The sequence below is a fragment of the Toxorhynchites rutilus genome, chromosome 3 (genome assembly GCF_029784135.1).
Source record: "Toxorhynchites rutilus septentrionalis strain SRP chromosome 3, ASM2978413v1, whole genome shotgun sequence".
Classification (NCBI taxonomy): Eukaryota; Metazoa; Arthropoda; class Insecta; order Diptera; family Culicidae; genus Toxorhynchites; species Toxorhynchites rutilus.
In genome coordinates, this window is record NC_073746.1 from 144,795,254 (window position 1) to 144,812,978 (window position 17,725).

The 17,725-nt window shown below is 36.0% G+C and overlaps 1 protein-coding gene across 3 annotated transcripts in view; it reads left to right on the top strand.

Annotated features, from left to right (window-relative positions):
• The window catches only part of LOC129777544 (nephrin-like), a 172,725-nt gene extending 159,715 nt beyond the window's left edge, over window positions 1–13,010 (top strand). For all 3 annotated transcript variants that reach the window (XM_055783867.1, XM_055783868.1, XM_055783866.1), the window contains 5 exons: window positions 18–202; window positions 298–512; window positions 703–829; window positions 12,366–12,415; window positions 12,488–13,010. In XM_055783867.1, coding sequence (XP_055639842.1) covers window positions 18–202; window positions 298–512; window positions 703–829; window positions 12,366–12,415; window positions 12,488–12,757 — 847 coding nt within the window. In that variant the 3' untranslated portion in view covers window positions 12,758–13,010. The remainder of the gene's footprint in view (window positions 1–17; window positions 203–297; window positions 513–702; window positions 830–12,365; window positions 12,416–12,487) is intronic.
• Window positions 13,011–17,725: the final 4,715 nt, after the last annotated feature.

Below are 17,725 nucleotides of genomic sequence, written 5' to 3' on the forward strand. Positions count from 1 at the left end.
CCTCTTCATGATTTCAGATTTAATTTTTCGAACAAGCACGAACCGTATTTCATTCTGGACCGGCTGGAAAAGCTTTCCGCCCTCATGTCGCTGGAAAACAATACACTCTCATGTGTGGTGTATGCCATCAACCAGAAAGGATCGAGCCGTGGTGTAATCATTCCTAATTTCGAAATTGGCCACATGCACCCGTTACAAGCAGGTACGTGTTCAATAGCTGTCACACAGCGTACGGACTTTGAAAGGGCTCCATGCGCTTCAATCTAATGCTTTCATCGTACTGACTGATAATTGCAGCGAGCAAACACTCGACCGAATGGCTTCCAATTGCTCTTGGCATCCTGCTTACCCTCATAATATTGGTTCTCTCAATTCGAACCAAAGCGTATCTCGGCCAGTGCTGGTCCAACTGCCGGCGGGGGGAAAACAAACGGACGGATATGAAAATTGCACAACAAACAAAAAATATTGTGATATCCAACGATTTCGAGTGCGGAACCAATTGTTTGAAGGTAAGAGTCTCTCCAAACGGACTGAACCATTCCGTGCCTCTTGTTCGATGGTTTCGGATTCGGAACCATGCCAATGCAGCACACTACAGACTAATGCTGATCAGTCAAATAAGTTTACGGTCATGCAAATTAACTCTACTTCTGTTTTCTTCTGGAAATCACCCGTTCGACTGACATTACATGGGGATAGCTGAAAAACGTGCAAACCCACTCTCATCACCAGCAGCATCGGAATAGCTTGCGGAAGAAAAACAGCTCTAAAGAGTCCAACGATGACGAACCGGATCCAGATGTCATCCCGGCGCAGTTTAATATCAGTAAGTAGAAAGTACAGAAATCGAGAAATCGACAATTATCGATAGATACACTAACATTTCAAATAGGAAATAGATTTATTTTTAGACTGTGTCCAGTACTTATCGATCTACTTTCTTCAAAATAAAACATCTTTTGAAATAATACATTTTTCATCATTAAAATAAAAGTTGAAAAAGTTGAAAAGTTGAAAAATTGAAATTTTCAGAGCGGAGGGGTCAATCGCACATATCTCCCTAATGGTGCAATTCCAAATGAAATCCAACCAAAAAATGTAGATTTTTAAAACCTGTATTTCTGATTCGAACGAAACTTGCATTCCGTTTGGGTTGTAGGAAATATGAGTTTTCCACAGCAATTGGGAATTTTTTGACTCAAGTGTAACTTTTGAAAAGGGCGTATCGATTTTAGTAAGAGAAATCTTTGATAATTTATATCTCAAAAACTATAAGTCGTTTCGAAATAGTGTCTTAGAAAGAGTTATAGAGTATTGATGTTAAAACGTGAAAAAATATACACTGAGAAAAAAAATTGTACTCTTTTTTTTATTTACAAAAAACAACTTTAATTTTCAATATCTAAAATACACATTTTTATTTATTTTTTAATTTTTTCATATAAAATATAAGTAATGTAGAAAATTTAAAAAATGGGTACAAGATGGTAAAAGTATTTTTGACAAACTTTGTGGAACATCGATTTTTTATAAATTTTCGAAACATAGAGTTTTGGTATGTTAACAATCATTTTTAGCCACAAATTATGAATTCTGATGTGATCCTTAAAATAAAAAATCTCTTCATAAATCTCCTCCTAAATGCCATTCTCGAGATATTTTAAAAAAAATATTTCTAATTTATTGTCTTTTTATAGTAAATAGGCTTTTTTAATATGTTTGTCGTATTATACCGCCATGTTCATGAAATTTTATGAACTTGCAACAACTTTTCCAAATACATCATTATGGTAAAACTATATGTTCAGGAGTTGCGTTCGCTCAGTTGGAGCATGGTCACCATAAACTTCCACCAAAATGCGATGACTCTCCGCAGCTTTTTTCTTTTTATTGAAGTAATGAAATAACACTCCCCGCAAAAACACTCTCGTTGATACGAAATTCGACATAATCGAAGTGCCAAAAAACCATGTTGTTTACGCTTCAAATTTTGACATATACTGGAAAAGACGCGCAATGACAGTAGCTCTCCAACGAATGTCTGGAAATTTGATTCACTGGAATAATAATCAAGTTACAATAGAAGACATTGTAAAACCGAAGAGACTCACCGGTACACCTAATATATAAATTAAAAAATTGAAAAAGATAGTAAATTAGAAATGTATTTTCAAATATCTCGAGAATGGCTTCATTTAGAAGGAGATTTGTGAAGAGCTTTTTTGTTTTAAATTCAGGATTAATATTTATGGCTAAAAATGATTGTTAACATACAAAAATTCAAAGTTTCAAAAATTCATAAAAAAATCGATGTTCCACAAAGTTTGTCGAAAATAGTTTTACTATCTTGTACCCATTTTGAAATGTTCCGGATGACTTCTATTTTATATGAAATAAAAATTTAAAAAATTAAATATGTATATTTTAGCTACAGTGCGGACTCGATTATATACAGTTTCTGATTTCTTTACACTGTATATAATCAAATCCTATAAATAATCGAGTCAAAAAAAATTATTTATTTTTCGTTTTTTTTGCATGTATTTTTCGTTTTTTTGAATATAAAAGAGGGATTAGATTTTTGATTCATCCCCTTAATGTCAGAAAACACATTTCTCTCATGAAAAAAATAAATTTATCAAAGTTCTCTCAGGAAGTGATAGACGATCAAATTTGATGAAAAAAAACTTTCTACGCATATGTTCGAATTTCAACAATGACAGAGTTATTGAACTTTTTTTTTGTTTCGGACTTTGTTGCCTCACACTGGCTCTACATTACAATGTACGCTATGTAATACAATTATGTTGCTTTCATTTGAAAGATGAGGAAATTTGGTACTGGATATACATAGTAGTACAACATCTAAATTAGTGGATTTTAATAACATTTTGGAAGTAAACAACTTAAAAGTTAACAATTTTTAATGTGTTATTATCTATTTCATCCCAAAAATGTATATTGAACTAGATTGAAAATTCAAGCAAAATCTTCAAAAATCACGATTTCTATCCCACTGTACACGTAATACTGTACACTTAAATTGCACCTTAACGTTGAAAGGTTAAATTTCTTCTTGAAATAAGTCATATGTGAAATATAAAAAAGAATTCCAAACTGTATACAGGTAAACTTCGATATAACGTCCATTTCACTTTCAAAATTGTACGTTGTATCGAAGCATAATAAAGTACTCACAAACGTAGTCTATAATACATTAGTGTGTTGCTGTTTTAGTAAAGTTAATGAATAACTTCAATCAGAAGACGAAGCCAACCTTTCTCATGATGTTTACCTTCGTTCTGTTGATTAAAACTTCCAATCTTCCAATCACAAAACTAGCTGTATTTCGGAATTGATTGAAGGCACAAAACTTGTTTTAGCATCACAATACAGATAATTCATTGTTCTCTCAGAAAAAAAATATTGAAAAAAATTATCTAAAAATAAATATTTTTAAAAAATACGGGATATTTACGTACCGCACAGTTGTAGAAATTTTCTGAAAAAAATCTAAAATATAAAAAAACACCTACGAACATATTTAAATAGAAATAAAATCAGTACTAAGTCTCAAAATTCTAAAAAAAATCTAAATTTTACAAATATATATTTTTGTATCGCGCAACACTGTTAAAATTTTGAAAAAAAAAACGCGTAGAAAAAAAGCGTAGAAACATATTAAAATACGAATTAGAGTAATACTGAATCTCTAAATCTACCAAAAAAATTTCAATATTTCAAGATTTTTTTTAGTACTTCAATTTGTGATGAAAATTTTGTTTGCAATATTTCAAATACACCATAGCAAGACGCTTTTTCAGTACATTTTTTAAATTTTTTATTTCTATTGAGAATGGCGTGCAAAAAATTGGTTATGATTATATTGATTGTACATAGATTCCATGGTGAACCTTATAGAGGTTCAAAAAATAGTTAAAATTTCTTATTTGGTACCCTATACAATATATTCCATAGAACGGGTGTTTGGTTTCCGGGCACTTTTTACTTCCTTACCCAGCCAGGCCCTTTGTTTAAATGAATATTGAATAAGTAGGTAAATGTATGGAATAAACTTAACCTATTAACATAGAGTCTCAATTGAAATTTCCTCACACGTAAAAAAAACATAACGTTTCGCATAATGAGGCTTGGTTTAGGTTGTGGTGACATAGTTTTCCAGGGTCGAAGCCACAAAGGGGGTCCCTTTAAGAGCAGAAGGTGATATGGTATATCAGCTTTTGCCAACATAACATTATAAGTCGATATCTACCTCTGACCCCTTTGTCCCGAACAATGAGATTATTTCTTCTCGAATAAATCGATGAAATTAAACAAAATATCTATTCACTTTTCCTAGAATATCTGAACAGTCTTTCAAACTGATGATTTGTGAATAATTCAAATTTCACGACAAATTCCTTAAATACGAAACACACAAAATTACGACCGAATGGCTACCGAGAAAGTGATTTCTGTTTTTATTTATATTTTTAAATGCGACATTTCAGGGTGTACAGGGTGACTCGAAAGTCATGAAACTCTTCAAACATAACTATCAATATTGCATCAATAGTCAATAGTGATACTGTCAAACAAGGAGGGGACAACTTCACCCCCACTGACCACTCTGCCAATACTTCTCCTATATTTAATTTCGTCGTAATAAAAACATTCATTTTTATAGTGTTAAAAATATTGAGTCTGTACCAAAAAAATTACTTGGGACTTACTTTCACTGCACTACTTTACTGATAAAAACTAATAAAAGACCGTGTCCAAAGTGCGACCGAATTGTTGTCGAAGGATTACGAAACTATTTTACTCAATTCGTTCGTTGATCACTTCGAACATAATTTCGAAATGTTTTCTGAGGGCCGATCTGAGAAGTTTTCGTAAAAAATTTTGGACTGAGGATATTCATAGCCTATCTAAAACTAGGCTGGCGATAGGACTTATGCTTTAGTGCAAACAATTGGCAAGAGAAGGCTCAGGACCTTGTGGTCCTGTGGCGGACAAAATATGTCCTGCCTTTTAGTAACGCAATAAAAATTTACATTTTTTGAATTTATATCTGTAAGTAAAAGCAGTTCGATCGTTTTTCGTTCGTTTCTTTTTTTGCTTTGCCTGGTTTGTTTGAAATTTGTTCTCTTTCCACTTCATCAGCCTTATCCGGTTGCGCTGGGCAACAGATTCGCTCCGTATTTGCCACAAAGTACACGCTAAACAACCTTATCAAAACCCGGAACTCTCCAAGAATGTGATGTATACGCACGAGAGCAGAGCAACAACTGAATTCAACGAATTGCTATAGCTAAGCTACGCTATTTATAACCTAGCGAAAGCGCTTGGGCACGATCAAACAAGATGAACAATTGTGATTCATCATTCACAGATGCGGGGGCGCGAATACATAAAAATTCCGTTACTTTGGTGCTTAATTCCGGTGTCTGTGTTTGAAGTTACCCTGAAAAATTTGTTTTAAACTTAATTTTATCTATTTTGCTATTGATAAATTGCTATATTTTGCACATAGCAAATAATCATTACAGCCTTTTCATCTTCCATAAATTGGTTGACATAAAAATCAACAATTAGCTATTAACGTTTCAAGTATACATCGAAACATGTTGTTTTCTAGCTCATGCCATCCACTAAAACGTAGTTTTACGTCAAAATATTGCAGCTGAAGCTCGCAGTATGCTTGTTAAGACTTACATTTCGATTACACCCATACCTCGCTATACGGCCGCTCTTTATACGACATTTCGCTATAACGGCCCTCTTCAATTAAGCCAGGTTTTCGATTTACGGCTCATAATGATTCGTTATAACGGCAAAACAATTTTTTTTCTCGACGTCGATTCCATGTCAAACTAATATAGTGGTTCTCAGATTTTTGTGAGAAGTGGTAGTTTTGTTCCTTGTCGGAAAATAGTGTGTATGTATGTACTTGTGATGTATGTAATTTTCGATTTTAAATGAAATAAAAAGATAAAATGCATATTGAATAATAAGCCATATTACATATTTCATAAATTTGGCACCGATCCGATTAAATTTGTATGCATTTGTATTGTAATAATTGATTCCTTATACGGTTTTCCGCTTTGCGGCCAAGTTTCGTGGAACGGATCTAGGCTGTAAAGCGAGGTATGGGTACCGGAAATTGAGTATAAAAATCATTGTGAAAGTTATTCTATAAATTAACGCGAAAACTAAGCGCGACCTGTCGACCTGTCCTTCAAACTTTTACACTGATCGATTTAGTGAATCGAATTTATCAGAAACACGAGTAGCAATGTGGAAGAATTATTTCAACTAATATTAGCATTGACATCAACATTACCATTAGCATCAAGGAAATGGTAATTAAAGATTATAGTTCAATTTTGAGAGGAAAAGTCATTGAACATTTTGTGTCTCACGAATCAATTCATACTATTCTACATGATTGTTTACGCATAAAACGTTCTGTTGATCGACTATTTGCAAAAGATCTATTTTTTTCTCATAAACTAGGTAGTCGGTCGTTGAAGACTACTGGAGCGAGTCGATTTCGATCCCATGTTCGCAAAAAAAAACTTTAAAGCTTGTTTTTTAAAGAGCGTTACGATTACGGTCTACACGAACTTGACGCATTTTATTTCATTGTAGATCAAAGAAATTGAACACCCATCAATTGCTAAGTGTGTGCGTGCAGAATGTTGCCACTATTATGATAATGACATTTGCGCTTTAGTTGTCAAGAAAGAGGAGCAACACATCATTTTTTTCTCGCTCATCCCGAAAGTCCAAGCTACTCGCACGTCAAGCTAGCGAAATCGTTAAAAGTGGCCAAATCGACGGCCATCGACAATTGGAACGGTTGAAAACGCATGGCCATGCGCCGAACTAGTTTGGGTTTTGTTAAACCTAGCAGGCAGAGTTCTATTCATTTGCGTTATTGGTTCATCGTCCATACAACGCAAACGAACAGTACTCTGATAAATGTCCTAGATAAATGAAAGAAGGGGTGTGATAACTACATACTAACTGCTACTTTCCCAAATTATTTTTTAGCTTTAATACATTATCAGTATTATTATTACTTTTAATCCAAATGAAACCGTTTAACTTAAAAACCTTTTTTTTTTTATTTATTTTATTTCTGTGCGGATCTCATACTCATGATGTTTTTTCCGCGTCAGAATATTTCTAGTAGGCTGTGGAGAACTTACGATGTTTTCTCAGAGGTATTAATGTAGCTCTTATTTCCTTCGCGATTTTTTCCGGGAATCACGTATAAGGAGGAGTAATAGGCAGAGTATATTTGGATTAGTAAAATATGGTGTCGTAATTAGTTGCATTCAATATGAAGTGTATATGGAAGAAACATAACAATGTTAAAAATACTCACGATTTCATTATGTTATCAGCAGAATTGCATATGAAATCATGCAACTGTTACTTTATTAACACTCCTATACTCGCGCATTGGTCTGTCAGACCGAGAAATCAATAATTCGTTCATTTCTCAGAAAATATCAACACTACGACTTTGCGATTCTCTCTAGCTTCGTTATTCGTCGTTCGTCATCGTTTAGCGTATCGCATGTGTTGGTACGAAGGAGACGTGTGCCACTTTTTAACACTTTTGGTCTGACACACCGACGCGAGTATAGGAGTAACTTTTTTGGACAAGTGCCTTTTTTCATATTCTAGAATATTGTTGAATGATATATAAATTAATGTTAGTGGTGTGGAATATTTATTGGATATAATGCATAAAATCATTACCGGACTATTCTTATTTCATTTCAGTCCCTTTTGTAACTGGATTGAACGGATCCATATATTAACTAGTCGTCGATATATTGGTCGTTAGATTCATACGTTCAAAAGCAAAATATAAATGTTTGACTTTCGTATAGTTATTCGCTAAATATGATGGTCATACATATACACACTTGTGAAAGAATTTCACTTGTGGAAGAATTGTAAACAGTAAACTATAAACTAATCGGTGGATTATGGTAATTTTCAACAGTTACAGTTTCAAGGATATTTTTTTATAATGGACAATAACGACAAAAAATAACAATAAAAGAAAAGGGAGTTCCTAGAAACCCATTCATATCAACTTTTTATGCCCCATCTAAAAAAAGACATTAATCTTAGTTTAAAAGAATACAGAGACAAAGAATATTAGAAATATGATAACTTTATATTCCAGAACCAGAAGAATAACTTTATCATCAGGTAATTATCTAGAAGGTCGTTATACATTCTTCTCTTCGATGAAAGACCCGAAAAACACGCAACAACTGCATGAAATGTAAAAAATATGTTTGTTTCGAGCATGCAGTTATACTATGTTCTGATTCTTACTCCATTGAAACCACAATCGATTATTACGTTTTTATGTTATTTTATAGCTCTTTATACTTCCATGAATTATATTCAGTTGCTTACTTTTAATTAATAACAGTGAAAAATTCGAATTTCCTTATTTGTGTTGGAGTATCAAAAATTACTCTGTTTTGAGGAGGCTGAATTAGATGACTATTAAAACTGAATAAAGACGAAGAAAACATATTTTTTGAGTTTTTTCAATCAATCATGCCCTCTACTTCAAATAAATGCCAATAAAGCCTGGAAAATACACAATGGAAATATTACAGAGAAGTTCAATTTTCGGTCTGTGACACCGTGCGCGAGTATACGTGTTATGATTTTGCACGCGAGTACAGGAGGGTTAATAGATGGCAATCGAATTGTCGACGAACACGCTTCAATTTGACGCAATACACATATACAGTAGGGTGCCAATGAATGTATGGGAAAAAACGACCCCTAAAATTTCAAAAAGTTACCCTATACAAAATGTTCACCACCTCGAAAAAACACGCTATGCCAAATTTCAGCTCGATCGGAGTTAAGGGAGAGTGGCGCAAAGCAGTCAAAATTTGAGTATTTTGAAAGTCAAAAAATCACCCAAGGGGGAAATGGGGGGTTTCGAAAAAAAAAATTATTTAAAATATCCTAAAATGGCATGAAAAGTCGAGATCTAGTGTCATCTCGAAGAAAAAATTTTTGTCAGAAATCGGCACTCTGGGACTCTGAAAAGTTCAAAAACTCCGATTTCCTTTACTCCCCCCTTGAGTGATTTTTCGATTTTCAAAAAACTCAAACTTTGACCGCTTTGTGCCACTCTCCCTTAAGTCCGATTCAGCTGAAATTCGGCATAGTGTTTTTTTTCGAGGTGGTGAACATTTTGTATAGGGTAACTTTTTGTAATTTTAGGGTCGATTTTTCCCATACATTCATTGGCACCCTAATGCACACGTACATGGGAGAGAGAAAGAGAGGAACGAATTCGTTTTGGGGGAAGTCACTTCAAAATGCAATGAGGACAATTTGACTGGGAAGAATGAAATGATATAGTTGAGTCGGTAGAGGGAGATAGCGACTAAGCGCCCGACCGGCTGTTTAGTCGTTTTGGCGGAGAAACTGCGTGAAGAAGCCAAAAGTCATTACTAATTGAATACGGATATAGTCAGTCAGATAGTCAGCTGACTATGCTCAGTTGACTATGACTATACAAAGCCCTGTAAGGAGGAGGAATAGGCAGAGTATATTTGGATTGGTAATCAAAATATGGTGTCGTAATCAGTTGCATTCAATATGAACTGTATATGGAAGAAACATAACAATGTTAAAAATACTCTCGTTTTTATTTTGTTATCAGCAGAATTGCATATGAAATCATGCAACTGTTTCTTTATTAAGAAATGGCAATCGAATTGTCTTCGAACACGCGTCAATTTGACGCAATACACATATACAGCCATTCCATACCAAACCGCCGATACAATGTTTCACAGAGTTTCGTGAGAAGTGATAGTTTTATTTCTTATCGCAAAAAATTAGACCCATATTTTTTTAGTTGAAGTTAGAGTGGCCATTTTAGGGTGATTCGAAAAATCTGTTTTTTCCCAATTTTTTTTTCCAAAAATCACTTTTTTCAAAAACTCATAACTTTTGAACTACTCGACCGATTTACGTGATCGACAAATCAAACTAAACGCAATTACCTTGTCTTTTTTTAAAAAATACTACACTTGCAAAAAGATGGATTTTTTTCTCGTGATCATTGATTGATTTTTATAGTTTACATGGTCTCGGGACCAAGGGCACTATGTTTTTTTTTTTAAATTTGTTCCTGAAAGCTGAGATTTTTTCACACAACGTATCGAAAAATTAGACATGTTTTTTTTCCATTTTTGAATCATGATTTCTCGAAGTTAACATATTTTCATTCTTCGTTCAATATTCCTATGCATCTAGACAAGATCTATACAACTAGAATCCCTTTTTTTCTGCAAGTGTAGTATTTGTTCAAAGAAGACTAGTACATTGTATTCAATTCAATATGTAGATTAGTCTGAATCTTCAAACGTTATGATTTTTTGAAAAAAGTAAAAAAACGAGTAAAAATGATTTTCCGAACCATCGGTTAACTTTCAAAAATCACAACTCAAAAACGAAATAGAACACGTCTTTGGTTTTCGGATATGTTTTGTAAAAAATACTTTCAAAAAAAATTATGAAAAAATACAGCGCTCTTGGTCCGGAAACCATGTAAACTATAAAAAACAAATACAATCAATAATTACTAAAAATAAATTCTAATTTTTTGAAAGTTTAGTGTTTTTTTGAAAAAACAGCTAATTAGCTTTAACTTGGTCTATCGATCATCTGAATCGATCCGCTAGTTCAAAAGTTATGAATTTTTGAAAAAAGTAATTCTTGGAAAAATGGGAAAAATGATTTTTGAAATGGATACCCTAACGAAAAAATGAAAAAAATACGGATCTAACGTTTTGCAATAAGATAAAGAACTATCACTTTTCACGAACTTCTCAGAAAAACTATATCGGTTTGGCATGGAATGGCTGTATAACAACATTTAGAAAGCAATTTCATTACATACTGTAAGTAAAAAATTAAAATATGTAGAATTAAGGTACATTTGAGGTAACTATATCGGGTACCGGAGAGAGCGGATCGAAGTGTCGGTACGGTCCTATGTATTATTCATATAGGTTTTTTACGCGGTTTTTACGCGGATTTTCCAATTAACGCGGTTTTTTTTACGCGGATTTTCCAATTAACGCGGTACCCGCGTAAAAAAAGACCAGTGCAATATCACATCTCCCCCTCAGCTTACATTTTTCTCTTATGTTCCCTCAGTGCATATTACGGTTATAAGTGCTTGTAACGGAGCTTAGCGCTTATGAAGAAAATTAGTGCCGCACCTTATCACGATTCTTACGTGTATTTTAGGTGTTGGATAACGGGGAGTTCTCCTGGCGGTACAACGGGACGGGGTATTTACGGGCAGCTATTCGTGAATGTCTTTCCCTATCTACTTAGCTCTGGAGGGTCCAACAGTGGTACTGCACGTGCATCGGCAGTAGAGTGTACAAACCACAGATCCCCTTTCTAGCAACAGTAGATGTTCTCATTCGTGAGGAAGACCGAACTATAGCTACCAGTAACCAACGAAATTGCAAGAAAAAACTATGGGTTTTCGGAAGCGAGTAACACTCAACTTTTTACTTCCGTTCTACGTAAGGATGGTCCCATTTGATATCTATCATTAGGTGACATGGTTTTCTTTACGCGGATTTTCCAATTAACGCGGTTTTTTTACGCGGATTTTCCAATTAACGCGGTTTTTTTACGAGGTACGTATCCCCCGCGTAAAAAAAAACCTGGGTGTATTATTGGTGTTTGTAAATTTACACAAAATTTTGTCTACACTACGATTTCGTCATATTGACGCATATCCGTAGAGATAGGTATACCACATAGATAATTTTGATATTTCAACACTTTTGAAGAAAATAGACTTCAATAGCTATTTACCTCGATCAATGGATAAAAGTCATTACACGAAAAAAATAAAAATGCAACCATTTTTTTGTAATTTTCCTTATGAAATTCGAAATGTGTCAAAATGACGCGTCCCGTAAACCTAGTGTTGAGGGACAAAAAGGTCCAGAGAGCATTCGTTTTCTTAGTCCTCGGGAGCAGCAGCATGTTACTTAATTGTAGACTAAAAGTAGACTAAATCACATTTACTAACACTGTGAGCCATGAAAATCTTGTTATCGCGAAAATATTGAAAATATGTTTGTTTCTATGAAAGTGGGCAGAAACCCTTAAGGTTTTCAAATATGTAATCAATAAAGTTAGCGCATTAGACCATAGTCATTTGAGATTTATAAAAAAAAATAGCTTATGTAGCGAAAGCAAACAAGAAAGGCTGTCGCCCTCAAATAATTCTCACTTGATCTTTTCTCTGTTTTTTACAGTATCTTCCTCTCCTATGATATCAACCCCAATACTGACTAACAGAAGCAAAGTAAGCCCATGCAAACAATTGTGAACACCATATGTAATCTAATTGAATACTACCTTTCATCACATTACACAGGGCGACAGCTATCCGTTCGCTGACTTCACCACAAACTCGTACTACCACAACCCGATAGATCTGACGAACCTCGGCAGCAGCGTGGGACGGGAACATTCGGACATGATGAACCATCCCGTGACGAGCGCCCTCGAGAGTACCAGTGGGAGTCTGCCGCCCATCACTGTGCCAAGTGCAGCAACCGTTCCTATCAGCAGCGGATCAGAGCTAGATATCAACATCATTAAGGATCGGCTCATGACGACCCGGGTGCCGGAGAGCTGTGTTTGACCGGTTGCAGCAGCTTTCGCAAGCCAAACGTTACATTTAAGGAAATCCATGCGAGCGTTGGCTCGTTATTTTGTATCATAGTCTGTGGATGCAGTGAGAAACCGCAACATATCTCTTTTGGCTCGACATTGTTTAAATCTTTTCGTCCTGTGTAAACCGATGCGGGAATGTATATCATTTTCTATGCATTGCAGAATAAACTCTTGCAAACTGTTTTATGATGCGAATAAAATATGATGTTCGGATTTTTAAAGTTGCTTGTTTTATTTAGAAAGAAAAAAAAAGTATAAAATGAACTGAAAACGATAGAAACAAATAAAATTGTATGGAAAATATATAGACGTAACGGTGACCGGAATAAATCGCCACAGTAAACAACTGCAACAGAAACAACCGCTTAGAAAAAGTGTAGTAGGCTAGAAATATTTGGCGCGGGAAAAACATCATGTGCCTCACATTTCTATTATAAATTTATTCTCTTGTTCTCGTTTTTCGAAATTTATTCTGAGGACAATGTAATGGGGACGAAGTCCCCATTTGGCGAGGATAAGGAATCGAGGCGGCCCATGCCGCCAAGATGACGCAATCCGAGTCCACCGCCGACCCGCCGTCGGAAGCGGCGGTGTCTCGCACGCAAACCTGGGATCCACTGATTGCCCGGTTAGTTTGAAACATAGGATACGATCCTTTAGCAATGTCCGACCGAGCTCTAGCGAGCGTCGGACGGTATACGTCTGCCCGGGGCGTTACGTTTGCCTGGGGCGATACGTTTGCCCGGTTAATTCTTGTTTTGAAATACAATACCGCGCCACAATATTTATAGCCTACTACACATTTTATAAGCGGTGGTTTCTGTTGCAGTCGTTTTCTGTGGCGATTTATTCCGGGAACCAGACGTAACACGACGTAACAATCACGCGGCTAATATGTGCCATCGGGTTACCCACATTTGACATATTTGACCCATATAAAATAATTTTAACTTGCACTTGCACTGTGATCACGCGTATTCTAGAGCTTGCCACTCAGAATGCATTCAAGGCGTGTTATTTGGCATAGAAATCTCAACTAAGTACTAATAAAAATGACGCAAGTAATACTACGTTGAGACGGCGAAGTTCCTCTAGGAACGTTAGTGCCATTGAAGAAGAAGAAGAAGAAAATAATTTTAACTACCGTTCTGAATCATATTTCGGACAGCTTAATATATCGGACACTCCTTAAAAATAATTTGAAAAGCTTAATGATCTGATGATATAACTAAAGGGTTACTCTAAAGAATCAATTGTGATATGAATTTTATAGTCATGTCATCAGGACATTGAGCATTTCACATTAATTAAACATACCGTTCTGAATCATATTTCGGACACTCGTTAAAGTCTTCAATTTCATACATAAATCCAGTACAACGGAATGCATTTGCCTTTTACGGCAACTATGTCAGATAAGTTCGGTACAACTGTACTGAATTGGACAATTTTAGTGGATACAGGTATTCGTTTTGGATCTCACCTTTTTCACTCTGCTTAATCGAAATTCCTAGCCTGCTAGCGGTAGCCGGTGAATTGATACCGCTTGGCCCAGTAACTGCCAGATTGCCAAGCTTCATGGTTTCTGGAGATTCTTCGCGAGGAATCGTCGCTGTACCAGAAACCCTGCCGACGTTTCTTCGAGCTTTTTGTGGCACCACAAGTTTGGAGCCACTAGTCTCGAAAAATCAGCGTTTATGGAGTTTTGAGAATCCTACACCCAAACTAGCGTTGGCAAAAAACATTTCATCTTTGGCAGAAATGATGCCATTTAGTGAGCTGGAGAGTCAAATGCGCAAATAATGAGCTGTTTTAAAAGCTTAAAAATGGTTTGTATGTATGCGTGTAGACATCTCTTTCTGTTTTCTTTTCTCATTTCATTTGGGATTGTGCCAAAAAAAAAGTCCATACGGCATCAATGGGGTTCGAACCAAGGCCAGCTGCTATTTTACACGACCACGCTATCCACATGGCTAGTGATGCTTCAGCAGTTGTTCAGCAAATACGTGATAATATTGCACCTGATTAAAAAATGAAGTTGGGAAATGTTTTCTAAGAGTAAAATAGGAGCGCAAGAGGGAGAACAATATCTATCTCGGTCTGGGCCGTGTATGTGGCAAAGTATGCGGAAAGCTTATTTGTCTTTTGTTTTGCTAGCTCGTATTAATCTTATATTGCTGTACCATATATATTATACAAATGCTTACCAGTATTTGTGAGGCATGACATTTTCTGTTATGTTATGTCTCATTTAATGTCATAAATCGGGATGACAAAACATGAGATAAAAATCAATTTTGGGTGTAGTTTCTAGGCTTCTATATCTTCTAGATCTTCCTTGAATTCACTAGAATTTTTCTGAATTTTGAACAGCTCAACTCCACCAGCGACCCGTGGGCCGTGCATACTCAGAATATGCGGGAAATCTTGCACTGACAGACTGAAGCAAAGTAGAAGAGAAATATTCAATAGGACGCACCGCGTTTTTTCGTACCGTTATGTGGAGATTTATTGTTTATGATTGAATCACATGTATGGATAGTTGATTTTGTGTGTTACTCAATAGATAACGGTGGTGGGAGATCAAATGTGTAATTCCCTCAGGACACACTGTGTCTAGCAAGAGGAGAATATTCGCGATACATACTGAGTGCGCTACATGCATTGGCAATGAAACACAGATCTCGTGTATTGTTCTCGCGAGAACAAGGATGAATCATGAATCAACCATCGAAAGCAAATTGGTTTTTATATTTTTTGCTGAAAAAGAGCTTCTGTGCGCGTTCCGATTTCTTAGTGTAATTAGTGATGATAATTCGACTTTCTTAGACTCAAAATTTCAATCGCCTCTAGTCTTAACCCTTAACTTAAGTAATCTTTTATTTTCCAAAAGAATAGACCAAATGTAAACGTTTTGATGGGTCACGCATCGATTAATTTCACTACTCTGCTGCGCGAGACTCGATGTTGTAGGTTTCGGCACAATTATTTCACATCGAGTGAGGCTCGATGATGTAGGTGGAAAGGTGCAACAATTTTGGAAAACTAGACACTCGGTCATTTGGGAAGCCTCGCTGCCGCTGCTATCTGGTTGCTAGCAGAATGACTGACAAATCGTGAATTATTTATTGGTAACTTCAAGCATTGTTTCCGGGTTAGAAGTGGCGTCAAAGTGAAGGGCATTTCAAGCCAGATGTAAAGGAGGTAGTCTTCAGCGGCGAGAGCTTCGTTCTTCGTTTAAAAACTGAAGGTGAAAATTTGTTTCGCAACAGGAGCTGTCGACGCCGCTGCCCCCCACACACTTGATTCGGTTCGGATTCAGATCGAATTTGCCATTCTGAGTCTTCTTTGGAGCTTTTTTTTTGGATGCGTTGGAAATGTAATTTTGTTGAGAGATTCCTCAGTAAGTTCAGAACGCATTCATTCATAAAGAGTTTCATACTAGAATTTCTATTATCAATTATATTTTTCTCACCATTTATTATTTCGTAATCCTACGTTAACAATGCGATCGTGTATTGGACACCACCCTTCTTTATTTTTGCGGCCTGAGGCACCATGTTTGTGGTCCATTTGGCAAAAACGTTGAGTCTGGTCTGCTGGTCTAAAGCAACCAGTTTCGGGTCATTCCCAGGGTTATACTAGGAACCACGTTCTCCAACCGTTCTGAGGTTTGCTGGTCTTTAGACGAAAGGACTAGGTAACAGGTCCTTGCACGAGCAGTTGAAATGTATGGTTTCACCAGTTCGTTTCTTCGTTGCTCTATTGCAATCAGTAGAGCATCCGGGATGGATTCTAACAGAGCCGTTGATAGGACAGTGTTAGTGATAGTTCTCCGAGAGTATTCCAACTCTGATCTGCTCTAAGGCCTTCTAAAAGAGGTTCTAGTTTCAGCAACGATTTTTGTGTTGACATCATTTTTAAGAGAATGATGAACAGCAACTCCTCTCGTTTCCGGAGGCAGAGATTCTGCTTCGGTATTGACGTAGGACTACGTTTTTCATTTCAATACCGGGGTGTAAATTCAAAGTTTAAAAAATGAATGCGTTACGCCGGAGAACGAGATTTTGAGCGTTAATAAGAACGCTGTCACCAAGAGCCTATTTGTGCACTTTAGTCCAGAAGGGAATCCATCAGGAAAAGGGTGACCAAGAAAGTAACAGCATCGAAAATTGGTTCCGCTTGAGGCATCGGAGCCGTCGCCACACACATACACGCGCGCAACTCTTTTCGTTTGGTGGTTATCGAGTATCGAGAAGAATCCGGAAAGATGTTATCGTTGCTGAAAAATAATCTACCAGTTCCCATTGGAATTTAAAATTACATTCAAGCGAAAGAGTTTATTTTAATGTTTTCTATTCATATAATGCTGCATTTTGTTTTTTGATTTTCCAATTAAGTGCAAGGAAAGCTTTTGAAGATTATTCTTACCCATCAGTAGAATATTTTCATATCCAATATTGGATTCATAAAAATTAAAAACGGAAAATGTTTCGCAGAAGGCGGCCAAGAGAGTACCAGCATCGAAAATTGGTTCCGCTTGAGGCATCGGAGCAGCCACCAGACACACATACACGCGCACAACTCTTTTCGTTTGGTGGTTATCGAATTGGCATCGAGTATCGAGAAGAATCCGGAAAAATGTTATCATTGCTGAAGAATAATTTGCCAGTTCCCCTTGGAATTGAAAATTAAATTCAAGCGAAAGAGTTTATTTTAATGTTTTCTATTCATATAATACTGCGATCAAATACATTTGGTTTTGTGATTTTTCAATCAAGTGCAATAAACAGGAATGCTTCTGAAGATTATTCTTCCCCGTCAGTAGAATATTTTTGTATCTTTCGTATCCAATATTGGATGCATGAAACCTTGTGCCTCCAACTTAACGCTCTCGTTTTCGAAGTCCCCCAAATATTCATTTATTCATTCATTC